General features: G+C 38.8%; 1 protein-coding gene across 21 annotated transcripts in view; it reads left to right on the top strand.

Annotated features, from left to right (window-relative positions):
* GPHN (gephyrin) overlaps positions 1 to 22,271 on the top strand; it is a 590,148-nt gene that overhangs the window by 426,693 nt on the left and 141,184 nt on the right. For 11 of the 21 annotated variants that reach the window (XM_073348373.2, XM_073348352.2, XM_073348358.2 and 8 more), the window contains 2 exons: positions 12,189 to 12,245; positions 21,270 to 21,311. The exons of 5 other annotated variants lie outside the window; for them this stretch is intronic. In XM_073348373.2, coding sequence (XP_073204474.1) covers positions 12,189 to 12,245; positions 21,270 to 21,311 — 99 coding nt within the window. The remainder of the gene's footprint in view (positions 1 to 12,188; positions 12,246 to 21,269; positions 21,312 to 22,271) is intronic. 5 more of the 21 variants (XM_073348355.2, XM_073348374.2, XM_073348364.2 and 2 more) reach the window with 1 other exon arrangement.

The following is a 22,271-nucleotide window of genomic DNA, read 5'->3' on the forward strand; positions in this document are numbered from 1 at the left end:
AATTTTTAATGTGGGGGTTCTGAGCTTTGCCCCTTCTTGCCCCTGTCTGCACCCCTCACTGCCCCAGTGGGCCTCAGCAGGGGGCAGCTGCAGAGCCCTGGGAGGGTGGCTGGGACCCCAGGCCTGCAGCAGAGTCCCCCAGACAGGTGGCCGGGGCTGGCAGACGGAACCCCGACGGGCTGGTGGCCAGTACCTCAGGCCAGCAATGGAGCCCCCAGGACCGGTGGCCGGGACCTGGCAGCAGGCTGAGTGGGACTGGCAGATGGAACCCCAGCTGGCAGGGGGCCAGCAGCCGGTACCCCAGGCTAGCAGCAGAGCCCCCAGGACCGGTGGCCAGGACGCAGGCAGTGGAAGTGCCACTGAAAATCAGCTCATGTACTGCCTTTGGTACACATGCCATAGGTTACCTACTCCTGTGCTAGAGCTACAGAGAATTGACCTGTTCTGAACACCAGCTGTCAGTCTAACCAGCTTTATATGACTGATCCTAGAAGACATTTTCTAAGAAAATAGCTATTTGAGTTCACCGACATTTTGTTCCTTCAAACTTGACCGAAACCAAATGAACCATGAGATAACTCTGATGCTGTTATGTCAGCCATGTATTAATATGGATGTAATTCCAAAAATGTACAGCGATGAGGACATTATCTCATTCACAGGTACCACAGGGTAAATATGGGCATGATTATGTATTTAGCATATTACATTAATGTTAATGTAAATGAGATGGCTAAATCACCTTGTATACACCTTGAAAATGTGCTCTTAACTGTCTGAAGTTAACTTTGTTATAGTGTTGGTTGTTTGGGGTGAGGTGGTATTAAACCAAATGTATGTAATTTATATTTATTTAATTTTTAAACGTCAAAAATGAAGATTATCCCCTCAGATTAGTTGTTCCTGAAACCCCTGGTTTGAATAAGATGAAATCACGTTTACTCAATATGGTGCACTTCAGCAGTACACAAGTCAGTCTGTCTGGAAGAAAAAATAAAGGCTTATTTATCTGTTTCTGATCCGATTACAATATTCTATGACAAGAATTTCTCTATTTCAGGCACTAATTGTGACACTAACAGTTCTCAGTCTATTAAAAATTGTGCCACCCAGGAGACCCAAATTTAGAACCCTTTCTTTCCTAATAAAGGGCAACTGAGTTTCCCAGAAGGAAGGCTCAAGATCTGAACCCAGCTCATTTTTTCTAGGTTAATAGCCTTTTTTAATGACATTTTTGTGAAAAACTTGTGTATTTCAATTTTTTTTGTTTTTCACAATTTTTTGACATCTTTAGCCAAAAATTTTATAAAAAATATCAAAACCTGAATTTTGAATGGCAATACATTAAGCTCATGTGGGTACAGGAATTAACTTTGCAGAACAGATAAATGAATAGTTATTTTTTCTCCTTTTATTTCTACTTAGCAAACTCATGTAGGAAATGGGTATTTAAGAACAGCAGCAGGAATAGATGATTTTTGAGATTTTAAACTCTTTGGTGCATGGATTTTCTTTTTGCTATGCATACAATGCCTGCCACAATGGGGCTTCGGTCCCTAATGGACGCTCCCAGGTGCTATTGCAATATATATTATAAATAGTAATGTGTCACAATTTTTAAACATTAAGAAACAAGAAATCTTTAAGGATGGGGAGAATCAAAGGTGTAAGTTCCTTGTTTTTTTTAATGTCCAAGTCATTAGTGGCTGTCAAGACAACAATGTTGGGTTGGGTTTTTTAAATTTATATTCCTTCTGTATTTTCTTATACTTTTTCTATTTTTTTCCCTTTTCACTTTATAGCTTCCTCTTTCATTTAGACCTAACTCACTGTGGGAAAAACTTTCCTTAATTATGTCTGAGATTTTTCATTACATTTTGTTTGTGATAAAAGGTACTATTGTCATGTGCAGTGGTAGAATTCTTATTTTGTTCTTATGCTAAAACATCATCTTTTTGATTGAAATGACTGTTAGTTGTAGGTGAGACAACTGTGTAAATGCTCATTTCTGCACGCACAATGGAAATAAATCTAGATCCGCCCATGCTAACTAATACAATCATGTCATTGTAACTGCTCTTTTGAGAGTTAAACCATTCTGTTTACAAAATTCTGTCATGCATTGTTTAGTGAGCTTGGTTCTCCACAAGTTGATCTCAAATCATGTCTGATTCAGTTATCCAAAATCACAAGACTTAGCTAATTCCCTTAATGTATTTACATATAAGTCAATGGATTCATTAGCCATTTGTATACTCAGTTTGAATTTCCACCATTCAGGTATTATATTTATAGATGGAGTAAAATGGTAGGGAGTACCATGCATTACACAAATGTTGTTCGTTTCAGTTCATCATCTGCTTCATGTAGTCCACTGATGGACTCCTTTGATGAGACTATCTGCATCTTATATACTGCATACAGATTGGTTGCATTCAAGTTGAAGGACTCTAGTAATGGTATATTATGGCTTTCCAGCTTTCTCAAATATCCTCACCAAACTACTGTCTCATTACCAAATTGTATTTTCAAAGAAGCAGGGATCTGAGGTTTCAGTATAATATGTTAATTTAACTATTACTATCAACAGCATAATGGATGAAACCAAATTCAGTCTCTCACTCAATCTCTAAACTCAGATTTTCAGAGCTACTTAAGGGATTTGGATGCTCAATTCCTTTTAATTATAATTAAGACTATATTTTAATCTTGGTATTTTTAGTAAAAGTCATGGATAGGTCACGGGCAGTAAACAAAAATTCACAGCCTATGACCTGTATAATGTACCCCTGACTAAATCTTGAGGCGGGGAGGGGCAGGGATGCCACAGGTGCTCGGGGGAGCAGCCGGGGGCACTGCAGGTGCTGGAGTGGGGGGGAGGGGGGCAGGCAGGCAGTAGTGGCGGCATGTAGCTCAGGACTGGTGCTGGTGCTGGGGGGTGGTTGGTGGGGCTGGCAAGCTCCCTACCTGGCTCCATGCCTCCCCGGAAGCAGCAACATCTCCCTCCCTCAGCTTCTAAGCAGAGGGGCAGCCAGACAGCTCTAAACGCTGCCTCCACTCCAAGCACCGGCTCCTCAGTTCCCATTGGCCAGGAACCGTAGCCAATGGGAACTGTGGGGACGGTGTCTGCAGGCGGAGACAGTGCCTGGCTGCACCTCTGCCTAGGAATGTTGCTGCTTCCAGGGAGTCCCCTAAAGTAAGCGCTGCCCAGAGCCCTCACTCCCTCCCGCATCCCAACCCCTAGCCCTGAGCGCTCTCCCACACCCAAATTCCTGCTGCTGGTGGTGGAGGATGGCGTGTTGGCCTGAGATTGCCCCAGCAACAGCTGGTGCGGCTAGCCCGGGGTCTGCCTGAGCTACTCAGGCAGCCCCTCAACCAGCCACACCAGCCACTATAGAAGTCATGGAGATCCCAAAAAGTCACGGAATCCGTGACTTCCATGACCTCCGTGACAAACTTGCAGACTTAATTATAATGGTAAGTAGATATCCAAATACTCTAGGCATATTTGAAAATCTTGACCTGTAAATTGTCCATGTGTCTCTAACCTGTTTTATCCTCCTTCTGCTCTTCCTGCTGCATACATGCAGTGTCCACAAGATGGGACTATGCCATAAAACTGCTCGAATTGTACAGTATCTTCCTGTTCGACAGTAAAGTTTGGGCCAACTCCAATATTCCTTGAAGTCAATGAGACTGCTTCATTTCATTTCAGTAGACCTGATCAGGTTTCATGTCATGTTTTCAAAAATACTCCTCTAGTTCTGCTACTTATTGTTTATATCTTCTTCAGATATCTGCATAAAACAAATAGGTCCGATTTACTACACTGTGTACAATGAGGGCCTGATTTTCATTTCCACTAAGGCCTGGTGCAAACAAAAATTAGGCCCTTAAATTGTTAGCAACAGTGACATAGTGTGTGACTTTTTTTATTTTTATAACTCATTTATTTCTTAACCTTTTTGACTACATACTGTAACTGCCAATTTTGAACTTCTAAAATGAAAAACAGTTTTGAATTAACAAAACTTTCAGAAAGCACCTGCAAAAGTTATTAAAAGGTGAAAACAATATTTTTTTAAAATGAGCAAACTAAATATTACTAACAGCAGCAGAGGAACAGGCTTTGAAAATGTAAATGAAGGATTAGTATAGAAAGCTGTCAGCCATGTGAGTTAACTTTTCCCTGGTCTAATTAGCGCTTTGCACTTTAATGAACTTGAGTGACAGTTAAGCTTGATTGATCTATGGAAGTCAATAGATAGATGTAAGAAAACAGTTTACTGCACAACAGGTGTAAACTACCAGTGCGTTTACATAATCTGATTTATAGGGACATATTTATATTTTGTTTTCTGTTTTACATATTAACAGGGGATATATCTGGTGGTAATATTCACATGATAAATTGCTGAGCTGTGTGATCAATTACATTATCTTGTACCTTTAATTGCCTCACCTGCAGTCTGCATACTACTCTGCCTCCACAATAACTTTTTTTTCCAAACTTCTTCACATAGGCACCTTTTAAAAAAAAACTTAAAATTTTACTACAAAAATTAGTCTTTCAAACTCCATTTCCCTAAACTTTACAGTGGTTTGAGTATATGATGAAAAATATTCAGGTATGGACTAATGAAAAGTTTAAGACCCCATATTTCATGGACTATCATGAAACGAAGAAATGTTTGATTTTTATTGTTACACGCCTCCCCCTTTCCTATGAAATATACAGCACTTGTTTCTAGTCCTGGTAGGTTGTAAAATAGCACACCTTAAAATTACAATACTGATTATTTTTAAAGAGTCTGTTATAGGTAAGTTTTTAGAAGTTACTAAGATATATTAGGTTTCAGAGTAGCAGCCATGTTAATCTGTATTCGCAAAAAGAAAAGGAGTACTTGTGGCACCTTAGAGACTAACAAATTTATTTGAACATAAGCTTTTGTGAGCTACAGCTCACTTCATCAGATGCATTCAGTGGAAAAAAAAAATTAGTTATTCCTTTTTTCCCCCAAGAAGACCTATTATAGTGTTGGACTCATGTTACTAGTAAAGCCTGAGGCCACAGGCAAAGTGATAAGAAAAATATTACCAACTTTTAAAATAAAACAGCTCTAAAACAGTTTAAAAACATAGATGGCATAAAGAAGAAAATATATGATGATGTGATAGTGGTTTATTGGCACTTAGTTGGGTTAATTTACAAAACTTGTAAATTGTAAGCCACTTGTAATACAGCAATTCCAAACTCATGACAATAAAACCTTTATGCTATGCCACACCATCATGGGTATGTGTGTATACGTTTGTTACGGGAATTTTCAACCCCTTTTACTTGAAAACCCTTACAGTTTATTTAGGAAACACCACCTAATTGGTGTTTATGTGGTCTATATCTTGTATAAATAAAAAGCTTTTTCAGGAACAAGTTTGCTTTTATTATAGGTCAATGGAAAAGTTATAACAATTAATGTAATATTTTTAGCTTTTAATTAAAAAAGGAATGGATTTGCCATAATATACTAATCACTAAATATACTAAAGAAGTATTTATTGGTATGAGGCATTTTTCAAAGAGAATTGTGAGTACAAACTATATTCTCAGTGTCTGTGCATTTCATCTCCTCTACAAGTATTTGCTGTTGTTTCTCAGTCAAGCAAGGATGCAGGAGATGAGAGCTTACTTGAATAATTTTCCTTATTTTGTCTAGATGTTGGCAGTCAGAATCCCCCAAGATGAATGTATTAACAGGCATTATGCAATTACTCCGCTAACTAAAACAACTTCTTGCCAGCTTCAAAAGCCTGACTGTTTCTGACCCATTTTTAGTGCTCAGTCCTTAGTCCAGTTTCAGTTTGTCCTATACAGTGGAACTTTGACAAATACTTTCTGAGCAGCTCATCCAAAGCCTATGGAAGTCAAGTATTACAGGATCACCTTTCTCTCATGTGCCCTAAAAACAGCTCAGTTGATGTGCAGTATACACTTGCTTCTTGATTGCCATGCTCTTATTCTCTAAGACTGCCTGCGCTAGCCATGAAAAATGGCTAAAATCTTTATGCATTCACTATTGCAAAGAGCTTTCTTTGGGTGGATGAACTGTTTGTGAATTAGCCGGTATTTTGTAAGAGGCCTTGGAACAGGGCACTAGTTTGGGGATGCCTGTGCATATCCCAGTGCACATGTTAGGGTCTGGGCCCCTTAAAACTAAGAGCTGTAGTCACAGGCATATGATTAGAAGCAAGTTTATGACATACAGTAAACCAGGACTGGTCTATGTTAAGTCAACCTAAATCAACTTACTGTGACATTATGGAGCTCATCCACTGGATTCTGTCACTGCCTGCATGTAACCTTGTGGTGACTTAATGCTGTACATCTTTGGTTCAAATCCCTGATATCAATAGCCTGCCCACAATCAGAAGGTCTCATTCTAGCTTTCACCAGCCCATTCCTTGCAGAGTAATTCCAACAGTCCTTCCAGATCCAAGTTTCCCTAAATCTACTTCCTGAGATCTTAACTACCAGACACTTGGACTTTTCCCCTTTGGTTCATTGCCCCTGACAGCGTGAAACCGCCCCACTACTTATCAGCTGCATTTGGCGCCCACTCTCCATATAGTAGCACTGCAGAGACCTGCTTGGAGTAAAAATAAACAAAAGGTTTATTTAATAGTGTATCGACACGAGACTCACCCGGCAGCGCCTCCTGCTGGTCGTCCAGGGAATTAGCTCGCCAGCCTCTGGCGCACCCTCTGTCGGCCGGTGTCTCGCCTGTCGCTGGCCCCTCGTGTCCCTCTTGAACCCCTTTCCCTTGGGTCTTGCCCCCTGGCAGTATCCCCACAGTCTCTGGGTCTCCCCTCCTCAAGGAATCCCCCAACCCCCTATCCCCACCTCAGTATATGGCTACTGTCAGTCACCACCTAGCCCCCGTTCACTGGGGCTGACTGCAGTGTACAAGCCACTCATCACAGGCAAGGGGGTTTGGACCTGCTGCCTCCGCCTACCCTTGTACCTATTTCGCCTACCCTTGTACCTATTTGACTAGGCCTGCAGCCTGGGGGGGTTTCCAGGCCGGAGCTCCCCAGCTCCTCTGGCCTTCCCCAAGCCCTGCTCCAGTCTATGTACCCTACTCAGCTCGCAGCAGCCAGGTCCCTTCCTCTCAAAAGGCTAGAGAGAGTGTCTCTATGCTCCTGGCCCACTGCCTGCTTATAAGGGCCAGCTGGGCCCTGATTGGGGCTTGGCCCCAGCTGGGCCTTTTTTCCCAATCAGCCTGGGCTGCTTGCGTGAGCCACAGCCTTCCCCTGGGCTGTTTTAAGCCCTTCAGGGCAAGAGCAGGTGACCACCCAGCTACAAATAGAAAAAACACAGATTCAAAGATTAAATAGTAAGGGAGAGCAAACATATACAAGTTACATAGAAAATAAACATATAAACATATAGCGGCAACCTCAGGCTTTACACTTCTATATTGGATAAAATATCTTTTTTAACCAAGCTATCTATTGCCTTATTACAGTTTCTCAGTGTACCCTTATAGGGCGGATCCAGCATTTCACAGACAGCCTCCCACCTACAGGCTGGCCTCAGTTTCTGGATGGATTTCACTTCAAACCCCTTTCATTTTAAAGGGCTTTGCAGTTTTTTCTTCAGTCACTTTACTTCCTTTGGTTTCAGAGTAGCAGCCGTGTTAGTCTGTATCCGCAAAAAGAACAGGAGTTCATGTGGCACCTTAGAGACTAACAAATTTATTAGAGCATCCAATGAAGTGGGCTGTAGCCTACGAAAGCTTATGCTCTAATAAATTTGTTAGTCTCTAAGGTGCCACAAGTCCTCCTGTTCTTTTTACTTCCTTAGTAAGTAACTTACTGGATCTAAGTTCTCGTGATAGCATCATCTCTGATTGAGCTAGGACAGCACCCATTTTTTCATTAGTGATGGAAATGGAGCAAAAAATGAATATGAGTGGGAGTAAATATCACAAAGTCAACAGCAAAAACTGAACTTTTAACCCAAGCTGGACAGAGGATTTTATTTTTAATATGCCACCTCGTTTAAATGCAAAATCTTTGTGTTTAATATGCCAAACCACTGTATCTTCTGTGAGGTCATCAACATGAGGCGTCACTTTGAATCAAATCACAGTAACTTCAACGCCGCCTATCCTCCTGGCAGTGTTGCAAGATGTGACAAAATTGAAAATCTGAAGTCTTCGTATCACACTTCAAGTGTCATTCTCACAACATCAGCAGCTATACAGGAAAAAGCAACAGCTGCTTCTCTTCGAATAATATGGGTACTAGCTAAAAAGAAAAAACCTTTCCTGGATGCTAAGCTTCTGAAGAAGTGCACATTGGACATGCTGGAGGAGCTTTTTTCTGGAAATAAAAACGAACATGACATTGTAAACCGTGTAAAGCCAATTCCCCTGTCTGATTCCATGGCAGTGTGAAAATTGGAGGTAATTTACAAGGATTGTCTGTCAGCACTGCTTTCCAATTTAAAAATGCCAAATGTCTCTTGCAGTGGACAAATGAAGTGATTTAAGTGACATTGCCCAGATATCACTGTTCGTTAGATTTTATAATGGTGAAATTTTCAAGGAAGAATTTTTGTGCTTAATACCATTAGAAACCTACACCACAGGAGTGATCATTTTTGCAAAGGCAAAAGGTTTTTTTGAAAAAAAGGGTTTAGATCTGCAGAAAGTAAACTTGCTTGTTACAGACAGAAGTCCCTCCATGACAGGGAAAGAGAAGGGCATCGCTTTGTGTTTGGCAGTGATACACCTTTCATTAAATACACTTCACCGGATCATTCACTAGGACACTGTGTGGTAAGTTGTCTGGGGACCTGGAAAAAATAATGGATATTGTGATGAAATTAGTGAACTACATACGCTCAACTTCTAGCTTGCAACGTTGTCTTTTTAAAGCTTTCTTTCAAGACGTTTCAGCCAAATGCAGTGACATGTTGCAGCATAATGATGTTCACTGGTTAATTAGGGTGTGTGTGTTAGAAAGGTTTTGTGCGCTTCAAAGAGAAATAATATAATTTATTTCAAACCACAATACCAACAATATTAATGATGTCCCCTTTTGTCACAGGTAGCTTTTCTGTGCGATATTACTGGTCACTTGAATCCCCTCAACATGCAGCTCCAAGGCAGTGCAAGGAGTGTAGGGAATCTGTTTGAAAAAATGTGTGCCTTTCAGAAGAATCTTGAAATCTTTCAGACAGACTTAACAGGAAAAGTGTTGCACTTTCCACATTATGTGTTGTTGCTACAGAGGAAACCTTGTTGACAATGATGCAAGAATTCCTAAACAATCTGATAGAAAATTTTAAAATGCAATTTAAGAATATTAAAATTCCAAAGGATTTGCTTTTATTTATTTGTAATCTGTTTGTTGTCTATGCTGATAGACCTTGCCCTTCTGAAGCAAAGAACATTCTTGATTCAATTTATGAAGGTGTGTTTCAATTAGAAATTGTAAGGCTCCAGAGCTCAGATGTCTTGAAGGCAAAATTCAGAGAAATGGGACTTTGTGGTTCCTGGACTCAAAATGCTGACCAGTTTCAGAATAACCAGAATCTAACCATCTATCTTTTAAAAGTGTTTGGATCAACGTACCTCTGCAAATCTAGGTTTTCCACCATGAACATTATAAAAAACCAGCACCGCAATCACCTGACAAATGAGCATCTTCACCAGGGCATGCACCCTGCCCTGACCTCCTACAAACCATTCTTCACAAACCTTGCCAGAGATCATTGCTGTCACCTCTCCCATTAGAGATTGCCACAAATACGGGTAACAATTTTGATTTATAATCTTTGTTAAAAGATAGAAACACTAATATTTATGTTGCAGTCAAGGTCTTTGTTTACTGGCAGATGAGGTGTTTGTTTGTTTTTTGTCAGCCTTCTGTGCAAATGGCCCGCCTCTTGTTAAAATTCTCAAATCAGCCTGCAGGTAGATCTAATTGAGTATCACTGAGTAGACACTTACTATAGCAACAGGAAGGGTTCTGCCATCGCTGTAGGTAATCCACCTCCCTGAGGGGCAGTAGCTAGGTCAATAGAAGAATTCTTCCATCATCCTCGTGTTATCTAAACCGAAGTTAGGTCAGGTTAAATCTGCGCTTGGCTACACTTGCGAGTTAGAGCGCATTAAAGCAGCCCCGGGCGCCCTAGCTCACTACCCATCCACACTGGCAAGGCATGTAGAGCGCTCTGACTCCATGGCTAGAGCGCTCCTAATACTGCACCTCGGCAAGAAGATTAACGCTTGTTGCACCTTGGCTGAAATGCCTGGGTGTCAGTGTGAACGAGGTGTCGCATTACTGCACTCTGATCAACCTCTGGAAATGTCCCATAATCCCCTTCAGTCAAGTGGCCACTCTTCTCATTGTTTTGAATTCGCTGTAGGAATGCTGATATGCCCTTTGAAAGCTCCGTTTCTGGCAGCCGGCAGGCTTATCTGCTCCGAGACAAAGCAACCTTTACAGTGGAATGCTGTGTGTGAGAGAGAGAGAGAGAGAGAGAGGCGGAGGGGTGGGGGGGTCTGCTGCTGTCTGAACTTACAAGACAGCATGCTGATGTGCTCTCAGCCCACCCACCCCCAAAACCCACTCTCTCTCCCCCCACATACACACAACGCACTCCCTGTCACACTCCACCCCACCTCCATTTGAAAAGCACATTGCAGCCACTTGCATGCTGGGATAGCTACCACAATGCACTGTTTTCTGTGGCCATTGCAAGAGCTGCTAATGTGGCCACGCCAGTGTACTTGTAGCTGTGAGTGTGGACAGATTGCAGCACTTTCCCTACTGCGCTCTACATCTGCAAGTGTAGCCATGCCCTATGTCCCTCGGGTTTGGATTCTTCACACCTCTGAGAGATGTAGCTATGCCAGTGTAACTTTTCCATGTAGACCAGCCCCCATGTTCACACATCATCAGCATTCCTGCCATTGTGCCTTAGCCCTGACCTGGAAATATCACCTCAAACACAGAGCAGGAAATTGAGTTTCCATGGTGTATTCAGTTTTTGGCTTCTCTTCTGAGATTACTAAAAGGGATGCCAGTTAATGCCATTTGTGGTGTGTCTCAGTCCAGTTTGTAGTAGATACAATTTATTTTACATGGAACAGCCATCAAGTGGCAACAACTGCCAACCCAGGCTAGATTCAGATCAGCCACTAAGAGGTGAAAAACTCTGTATCCCCTGTGCTATCCAACTCTCTCTCCTCTTCCCTCTCGCCTCTCCTCAAATGATTTAGCTTAGTTTTAATTTCAGTTCAGAAAGAAAGAGTTCTTTAGTTGATTCAACAGTTCTGGATGAAACTTTTACTGTAAATGGATTTTTTCAGGACATAGTTCATCTGGTATTTGAAAATTGTGTTTACATGTTAATAGCAATGTGAAAGGTTGGAGCAGCAACTTCATTTGTTTCTTCCATCCTCTACATAATCTAGAAAAGGATTGCTATAATTAAGGAAAAAGATCAAGGCAGAAGGAGGTGTTGGGAATGGAGTTAAAATATATGTACTACAGTAAATCTAATGTTGGTCTGGCATTAAAATTTTCTGGTTGGGCAGCACAATTGTTTAATTGGGAATCTTAATGGCAGTGGCTAAAACTTCTATGCCTGAGTCATGGGCAGCTTGTATTTTATTCTGTCAGGTATCAGCAATGATACTTGTCAGGATTGATAGTTCCATTTACAGTACATCTGTGTTTCTAATCATATGGTTGACACCTTCTAACTTCAGTTTATACCACAAAGTTAAAACATTAACTGGAGTGAAAAATACAGGATTTTTTTCTATCAGTGTGTAAGGACCTTACTTTCTCTATGAACCAAATCCAGACAATCACAAAATACTAAGTAATATTTATCCTCGGAGAAGAAGAAGAAGATAGTGATTTCAGCATGCAAAGTTTTGGTGCAAAATTGGTAATATAAAAAAAAAATCTCAACAAAAACAAGTTTACGATGACTTGATAAAGCATCACTTATTCCAGAAACTGGAGTCTGTGTCCTTGTCCTCTAGAGATGTCTCAGAGAGTCAAATTAATGTCTTGCATGTACTGCTAATTGATTGTGTGGAAATTTTTTTAAGTTCACTTTTTCTTTATTCTTCTGTCTTTTTACCCATTTTCCCCCATTGTAGCAAATTAGACGGCCGGATGAAAGCAAAGGAGTTGCTAGTAGAGTTGGATCCCTCAAAGTAAATATGTTTCTAACATTTATTTTGCAAGTTTCCTTCTATAGCCTTCACTTTTCCTTTTGGAGGGGAGGGGAGGGAGTGAGGGGGCTTTCCCATTTCTCACCATCCCATTGTTTTTATTTCAGTATTTTTATCACTGTGGGTCACATTTTGTTTGTTTCTGTGCTACACATAGAAGAACCATCTGAAAGCAAGCTGCCAGGTAGTTAGCTTTGAATGTCACCCCAACTAGGAGATAACAACAGCCTCCTTAAGGTGCCTATAATTTGGGGTCATTATTACACGGCTTCTCTGATTGGTGTCATTCAGTGAGTATAAAGTGCCTGTTATGTATAAAAAAGACTTACTCATTTTCAGAATACAGTTTCCCCCTTTAAAGAGTAATTAAATTGTTGTTTTAGTGCTCTCACTGTTTGAAATTAATTCCAGAAAAGCTCATTGTTATGAGAATTGATTAATTTATTTAGTATTTATATGCTTGAAAATCAGAAAGGTGTGCGAGAGAGAGAGAGATCCATCCATCTGTTCCGAATACGAATGGAGCCACCATTTAGCTAATAGTATTAGGCCATTTCTCTACCTTTGTAAATATAAAGAGCATCTAAATCAGTGCCCGCTCTTGTACAGTGTGTCACATTAAACTTTCTTTAATTGTACATTCTTGCTAATGCTCTTGTATTTAAAAGACATATCTAAATAATCCAAATTTACCAAAATGCTGAAGGCACATACTATAGGCTACCCTGTTAAGATTCAGATCCAACAATAGCTTTTTTAAAATCATTTTAATATTTCACTTTTTTCCACTTTATTTCCTTTTCAGCACTTTATGAAGCACGCTTTTTTTTTCCTTCTGCACTCTCCTCGCCTCTCTGGCCTTTTTGGTTTTTGGTTTTTATTTTATTTTTATATGTCTGTGTGTTGCCTTTGTTCCAGGACAAGCCATCCTCTCTGTTCTCTAACACTGCTATACAGCTGCTCATTGTGAAAATGTTATTTCACTGAGCATAAAGAGGGGGAAGGGAAGGTTTAATTATGCAACTATTTCCGGTAACGACACCATTTAAATTTATTTCAGTGTAGAAAAAGAAACCAGTTTCTGTTTGTTAACACCAGTGTTACCTAGAGGCATCTGTAGCATTCCTCATTGTCAATCTCTGTGAGGTTTTAGTGTTTCTTCTTTAGTTTTGGGAGGAGGTTACAGTTACAGTGCAAATGAGGGAAACACTACATTAATGATGCGCTGTTGTTTCAGTTGTAGACAATGCAACACAATATGAATTCACAGAAGGGAAAAAATGATAGCAACACAGTTTCTACTGTGTTGTGGGTATTGCATATGTATATAACTACCTCTGATTTCTGCTTTTGAGTGGAACCCTGCATTATAACTGTATATGCTTAATACATATACATATGTGTAACGTGTATGTATGTATCATTTAAGTAAAAGAAAGCCTTTTAGGGTTGGGACTCCATTTTATTTTAATGAGTGTTGCTCAAATGTCAGTTTAAAAAAAACAAAACATGGGGCTCAATTTTCAAATGTGAACACCTAATTTAGAGTTCCAGTTTGTATCTGACTGCTCAAATTGGAACTTAGCCACTTAAAATGCTAATTTAGGCGCAAGAGTCCAATATGAACATCTAAATATAGAATTGGACACTGTACCTGAGATCCCCAAGTTTGAAAATTCACCCCAAAGAAGTTTTCTATGATTAGACAATTTTCGACAGACTATCTTGCCAAAAATAAAACATGTAAACAATGTTGCTGAAAGCAAATATCTTTAGAATGATGTGTCCATTTACTTGTATTTATTTTTCCCATACTAAAAAAAGAGCATTGTTAATCAAGAAAAATAGCTGGTTTCCAACTTCAGAGTTTACTGAGCATGTATATTTCTGTTGTGCAAAGAACTTTGACGTCTTCAAATGTTTTGCCAAAGGCAGTGAGAAATGTGTTATGCTATGATCTTATTTTTTTTAAAAAGATAAAAAGAAAGAAAGAAAAAAGAAAAAAAGTGAAAAGAGAACAGCTTGTTTTTTCAATTCATTTTCTGATGTTTATATGTAGCTCCATCGAAAGCTGGAGGAGCTCAGGGATCACCTAGAAGGCAATGTCAAAGGATGCTCTCTCCGAGTAAATGTACGATTTCACTCGGTGATTTATTTATTTTTAAATTTCCGCTGGTTGGTAACACCAAATCTGATTGGTTTTGTCCTCTCATCTCCATCTTTTCCTTTCTCTCTCTTTCTCCCTACCTGTTTCTTTCTTTTCTAGCTGGGGTTTCATTGTAATGTATGAGAGAATTCTAACGGACCTAGTGAGTTTGTTTAAAAGAAAACCCTAGTGCCTTTTTAATTAATTTTGACCATATTATGGCAGGTTTTAATGGCAGCAAATGATTAAACAACAACAAAAACTCCCTTTCCAAAATCAAAATTGTATTTGTAGGTCATTCCTGAACATTACAGTTAAATTACTATATATACTCGTTCATAAGCCAAATATTTTTGGTAAAAAAGCGACACATCAAAGAGCGAGCATCGGCTTATAAATGGGTCTACACCAAAATTTGATGATTTTAAACTCTATGAAATCATTGAATTAAATATCTAATACATTGTCGTTTTGTTTACCTGGAGCGTCTGCAGGCATGGAGCGCCTCAATTCCCTGTGGCCGCGGTTCCCTGTTCCGGCAAACCGCAGCCACTGGGAGCTGAGGGGCTCCGTGCCTGTGAACGCTCCAGGTAAACAAAACGTCCCAACCCGCCAGCAGCTTACCCTGACCTGCCGGGAGCCAAAGTTTGCCAACCCCTGAAACATAGGGTCGGCTTCTGAAAGGTTATACAGTTTTTACTATTTTACCTATCCATCTTGGGGGGTCAGCTTATAAACGAACGGACTAATGAACGAGTATATACGGTAAATCCAGTAAGTATCCCTGGTTTGAAGGGCAGCCATATATCTAATAAAAGCTGTAGTTGAACTGAAAACTATGGGCTGGTTTAAGGTAATCCAGATGCAATCTTGGCTCAGATATAATTCTGTTGTTGAGATTCTTTGGGCCCTCATTTGATCTAAAGAAAAAAAATAGAAATTTTCATGTTGAATGCACAGCTAATCAAATTTCACAGCTTCTTTGGAGTTAGTAGAATCCGTTTAATTAACATTCAGCACCTTCTGAGATTTTTATCATATTTGTGTTCTAATTAAAACATGCTTATTCAGAATGCAAAAAATCATATGAAATAAGGATTAGTATCCAGCATATAATTCATGACACCTCTATAAGAGTGTTCGGTGCTAATAGAGCCAAAGAAAACTACAACAAAGTATCCAGTAGAGCATTACAGACAGTACCTCATTCCTAAAAGAGAAGTCGTTTTGACTTTTGCAGACCCGCCTCTTGACTTTATGATAGAATTTGAAGGGCAAATTGCACCATGCAATATGATATGAAAATAAGGAAAAAACATGAACATGATAGGCATAGCAAATTATGTCTTTGTTTATGCAAAAAGACCAGTTGCATGAGTCTTCTTCACAAAACATCATATGTAGCTCCTTCTCCTGGTTTGTGTCTCCCATACACTGAGGCAGCTGGCTTTACAATTATCACCATTTTGATGCAAAATCCAATATGGTGCTGTGAAAGAGAAGGGAGAGCTTTAGACTGATCATTTTACCTATTACTTTTGGTGTACCTGAACATTTCAATTTTCAGCTAAATATCAGACATAAAGATAATCCCTGCTCATTATCCAATCCCAGAGCTCATAATCTCTTGCAAGTGAGATACAAGGATGTTGAGCTGCTGGTTGGCAGCAGCTTTCTGTAAAATCAGTTTGATGAGCACTTTGGATCTCATGTCATTTCACTGGCATACATTTCTAAGCAGACAGTCTAATCGTGCGCATGCCTTTTTTTTTTTTTCCATTTGGTGAAACATTCAGCTTCTTAGGTTTGATAAGGGCAAAGGATGGGTATTTTATTTTAGGATTCTCAACCCCAAGTCCACAGTATTAGTGGGTGAACATATAGCTAGCAAAAAGTGCATATTGAAAATGAAGAATACTACCAAAAGTTGTACTTGACTACACATCCTCCCACAAAATGTCATACAAAGACAAGTGCAAAGTGAAAATATGTATCTGCAGTAATCTTAGCTATCTCGAGAATTGATTGAGTAGACAACTCAAGATTGGGAGACTGATTAATATAAAGTTGCCCTCTTCTTCCATGCCATATTACCTGTCACATCATGACCTGTACCATATGAAGGGCAGTTATTTTAGGTGAGTAGGTAGGGCAGAGTCTGATCCCAGATATGTACTGTAGATGCCACAGATGCCCCTAAATTTCCTCTGATGACTCTGATCATTGGCAAGAAAGATATTAAATGGGCAAAATCTGCAGCCAGTTTCCCCACCTTAATTATATATGCTGTTGAGTGCCATAATAATGGATGCTTTGCATGAGGCAACTTTCTGAGGGAGAAGAGATCAGTGTCAGTACTTAGACCAAATAATGGCATAAATCTGCAGTAAATGCTCTGCATCTGGAAAGAAAATTGTGAGGGAATAGTTTATAAGTGCACTTTCAAATTAATTTTCATATTTTCCACACTGTTTTTTGAAAGGGATTTAAATAAAAGTTGCTCACATGACTATGATGCAGCGACTGTATTGATTGGTATGGGACAGGGAATAGGTAGTAGCTATTAGCATTAATTTCTCACTAAGAGGGCTTGCTATTGTACAATTCTGTACTCTGTTAAGGTGGAACCTTTGATTAATAATGATTTTCAAATACATGTCTTTCACATTAATTAATAGATCCACTGCAAATCTGTAGTAAACTTTGCCAGATTCTGTGGAATTTTTTCCTCCAGTTTCTGCTGAAATTGTTCGGAAATCTGCCAGATTTTTTTAAAGCACATCAACTCAAAACATATATGCAAATACTAGCAAATTAAACACATTTGTATATTTGTTGGTTAGTTTTAATTTTAAAATGACATTTTATATAATCAGTCATATCTTTTCTTCAAAAAAAAAGTTATCCTGAATTGAGATCTTTCTTTTCCCCCTTGAGATCATCAATCCGATATCTTCCCATTTCTCTTCATCTGGAGATATTCCAGTTACCTTTATATCTCTTTTCTCTTTAAATAAAATTAAATATTTCATAGAACAGTTAATCATTTCCAACTTTGGAATTTTTAGCCTTATTTTTGTTCTTTCAGATGAATCCAGCTACACTGGGTAAAAGCACATTGGCTGCTCAAATGATCAACAGTGAAATAGTTAACAGCAGTGATATTTTAAAGCTCATAATTCATTTTCAGAATTGATAACCTGAGGTGGCTGAGACAATTCATGCAGACTCAGAAAGAGCACTACATCAATTTGTATTTAGATTTTCTTTGTAACACAGGCTAGGATATTTATTTTTATTTGTTTAAATTCCTCAGAAAAATACTGAGAACATTTAAATTCCATAAGGAGATACTAAATCTGAAAATACATGGAAATTCTGCAGACACAGTTTCCTGAAACAATGTGTCCATCAGCCTCTGTGTGCAGGTTAGACAAACATGGATTTCATATCAAAGACTCCCTTTTTTAGGATCAAGGTAGGACTTGCCCAAATGCAGCATGGACGCCAAATATCGCCCATGGATGTTCTATGATTAAGCCTGGGCTGCTGTCAAAATCTTTCCTATAGAATGGTACCCCATAAGGGCTTGGGGCCCAACATGCAGTGTTTCATCTTGATCTGAGTAAGCTCCCTTCTTTGATTATGATGAAGGATTATATTTATGGGCCATTCAGTCCCTTTTGACCTTGTCTCATTAATAAAGACTAGAGCAGATGCAATATGTATATTATGCATCAGGCTCATGGCAAGTTACTAAGTCATGTTCTTAGCTGCTGTAAGTGGGCACAGCTCAGTTAAAGTTTGAAATTATGCCAGTTTTCAGCAACTGAGGATTTAGCCCCTTATTTGAGTGTCTGTGATATAACAAACAGCTCAACTCTTAGTACACTTTGGGTAGCTTCACCTCAAGTAATGTGCAGGGGCTGTTTGGTATCATGTGAAATGAGGAAAGTTCCTCCCTTTAGCTGGAAGGAGATGCATAAAGGTCAACCATTCAAATTTACAGATGACATCAAATTAGGAGGGGAATGGAAACACAATTGATTTTAGAGAGAAAGTACTGAATGGTCAAGAGAGTTTAAAGAAAAATGGAGAAATGGGTTGAAATATCATTTAGATAATGCAAGAGTAATGCCCTTAGGGTATACTAGTACAGGTCATAAATTCAAAATGGAATGTGGTTAGTCAGAGAGCAGTGATGCAGAAAGGATCCAGGAATTTATCAGTGTGCAGCAAATTAAACATGAGCTCACAGTGTGATCTTGTTCGAAAAAAAGCACAAATTATACTGGAATGTGTATATGGAGGATCATGTGAGAGCAGGGAGATAATAGTTCTTTTCCTTAAAGCCATGGTAAGGCCACACTTGGAGCACTTTGTGCAATTTAGAGCTCATCACTGTAAGAAAATGACATGGCTAAATTAAAGGGAATCTAAACATGGTTGAATAAAATGTTGAAAAAATTATGCATAAAATAAGATGAAGGGAAGCTAACATATACATTTTAGAACAGGGAATATTACTGGCTGCCTGTAAATATTTTAAAAGTTATAACACAAGAATAAGTATGTTTTAATATGGTTAAATGTCAGGCAAAATAAGAGCCTGAAGCTAAGGCATAAATTTAAATTATATATTGATGAAAAAATATCTGAGTGAGGACAATTAAGCCATAGGATAATTTGACAAGGGAGGCCACCTCACAAGAGATGTTTAAGAAGAGACTAAATAAAGCACACGCTGGTTTACTATAGAGATAAGAGGGGAATTTCTATGGCCTGTGTTATACAGGAAGTCAGACTGGATGATCACAATGGTCCCTTCTGGCCTTGGACTTTATGCATCTATAACTCCTGCAGTTGTGTGGGGAATAGAATAGATAGGATGACTCAGGAGATCTTTTCCAGCCCGGATGAGAAAACTTCCAAAACCCCTCATTCTGCTATTCCTGTTTATTTAATTTCTGATGTTTGAAAAGCCACTGCTATGAAGTTACTTTTTAGTACTGCATTCTCTGGATCTTCACTTACTAAGCTGAAGCTAATGGATCTTCTTTCTTCCTACCCTCCAAAAACAAAATATGGAAACTATGACTAAAAAAATATACATTGAAATCTTGATTGTGGCTCATCAAAATCTGTATGAATAACAAAATACCATGCTGTATAATTAAATGAAAAGACACTCAACATCTCTTGGAAAACTTTGAAAAATAATCCTTTTAGAAACAATCTTGCTTTGTATCCTGTTTTTACTTGTTTCTTGACTAATCCTTTTGCAAAAAGAGGATGTAGGAAAAGAATGTTTTGCTTCTTCAGAGTGCATCTTCTGCTGTTTGTATTCATCTGAAGTCATTATTTTCTTTTTGTGACATAATCATTTTCCAAAACAACATGCTGCTCCGTGTTGTCACAAATAATTATTACATCAGGTGGAGGTAATAAGTGTCAGGCAGACATGCACACTTAAAATATTCCCTATTCATACGGATTTCCTTAGTAATAGAATGTAGGAAGAACAAGGGAAATTCATGATATGCAGAATGCTAGAGAGGAGCAAAATTGTTTTTGGACAGAATTTTAAAATATTTCTGGTGATGCATGAGCAGCTCTGTAGAATTCTGTAATCAAGGCATAATGGAACATGGCTAAGCGTGAAGGGGGGAATTTTTCTGGAATTGGATATTTTATCATTTTGATAAAGAAAAAAGTAGATGGAATCATGAGATCTACATGCCTAATATTGAAGAAAGCCAACGTGTTACTTACACATTGGAGTGGTATTCCCAGTTCATTCCATCAAGCTACCTAAGTTAGCAAGTGCTCCATGAGAACAAGTGGCATACACAGAAGCTGTCCTTGGGATCATCTTTAATGTATCTGGTCTGATATTTAACAGGTGCTGAACACTTACTGATTCTACTGAAATCAGTTGGCGTTTTGGATGCTCTGCTCTTCTGAAAATCAGGCCACTCATTTATCCAGATTTTCATAAAACTCAAAACAGGATATTTTTAACTCACTTGTAGAAGCCACCTTCTCTTTTTTCTTTGATTTTTTTTTTTATTTATTTGACTGTTTTGGATCTTTACATCCAGTTCTTGGCATAACTTGATGGGAAAACCATGTTGCAACACCTCTTGAAATTCATATTAACTGATGACCAAAGAAAGACATGGTGTGTAAGGAAGAACAGAACGTAGCCCTTGGAATTCTTATGCTGTATATGAAAAATGAAATACTTACCATCTGGGAAAGGGGTTTGAGATTCAAATTACTGGGAAAACCAAGTTTCCCATGAATAAACTGAGACTGTTTCTGCATTTTATTTTTACTGACATAGCTTTTGCGAATGGTAGTGATTTCCCATTCTTTGGAGGAGTGGATGGAAGAGAGATCATTCCAGTATCAAAAAACTGACACTGTGCGCCTAACCAGATGACATCAGTAGGCTATACAGTAAAGGAGAGAGTCTCTAATGTGTTCCACATTGTGAACTTTGCAGAGCTAGAATAAAACCTATAGGATTAAATGAGAGATATTTAGAAAACCTCATTCCAGAATATCCTAATGAGGGTATTCTTATCACATTACCACCTCTCTGGGGGAGAAAAGATTGAATCCTTACTTCAAATTTCCTATTTATAACCATTATTTTATAATTTTTTTAAAGAAGCTTCCGCCTTAAATAACTAAATTATGGGTATTCTTACACAGAAGTATCTGGTCTCAGAAACTAAATGAACCCCCTGCTAATGTCTCAGTGCTGGAACCACCTATTCAGAAACCTTCCGAGACCATTACTGTGCCACCATTTCCTTTTTAACAATGTTTTCTTTTCCCCGCTGCACAACCAGGCTCGGCTCCCTTCGTGCTCATCCACCTATAGTGTTTCTGAGGTATACTTTGAACGCATTTTATCACAGTCAACATGCTCACCCATCACCCTTGTTTGAGATTTTTTTTTTATATTGCCTTGTACTGTGCACAAATGAGGAAAAAACACTTTGGGGATTGATTCTGCATGCTCACTCTGCAACCACGTCTAGCATGGTTTCAGTATCACCATGTCAGTCTGGGACCACCACAGTGTAAAGTGAAACCAAGCAACTATTACTTACATATGATCTGAGCTTATATAAAGAAAATTTCTTTAATTACCTATTAATTTATAATGAGACTGTTCACATGATGGACACAGAAATGCCCAGACTGCAAGACACTTTTTTCAGGCTTTCTGACCATTTTACCCTGTGCTCAGTAGTATAGCTGAAACTTGAGTAATAGTAAGGCTATTCAGAAATGGCTGTTTCACTCTGATTAATAATTGCCTCTTTACATATGAATTACTTTGTGGATTTCTAAAGTTCATTTATAGTAATGGAGGCTAAAATGTACCATTACACTACATTTTAGTCTTTATCTTTTCATGAGATTTTCAAGCAGGTGTCAGAACCACTGACTGTTTCATTAAACATATCTCTTTCCTTGCTCCTTATACGGTTAATTCTTCTGTTTTCTATCAGTTAAACAAGTTTCCCCCTAACAAGAAATGTCCAGTAATGCAAAGTCATGAGTTGGGTTCCTCTAATGAAATACATTTTTAAAAAAAAACTTTTATGTTTATCTTTACATTAAAAGAGCCCTGCTTATTTCCCCAAAAACTGGTGGAGGTCATCTTATCCCCAAAACACACTTTATTTTTAACTACTTTTTACATCTGCTTCAGGGTATGTATACTTTAAAGGGATCCTATCAATTTAATAAAACCTGAAAAGGAAGATACTTTAAATTGAAGTTACAGTCAGAAAAGTGATGATATAAAATTGGCTCCTTTTACTTCACAGTTAATCTAGAGC

Source organism: Lepidochelys kempii, chromosome 6 (genome assembly GCF_965140285.1).
Source record: "Lepidochelys kempii isolate rLepKem1 chromosome 6, rLepKem1.hap1, whole genome shotgun sequence".
Classification (NCBI taxonomy): Eukaryota; Metazoa; Chordata; order Testudines; family Cheloniidae; genus Lepidochelys; species Lepidochelys kempii.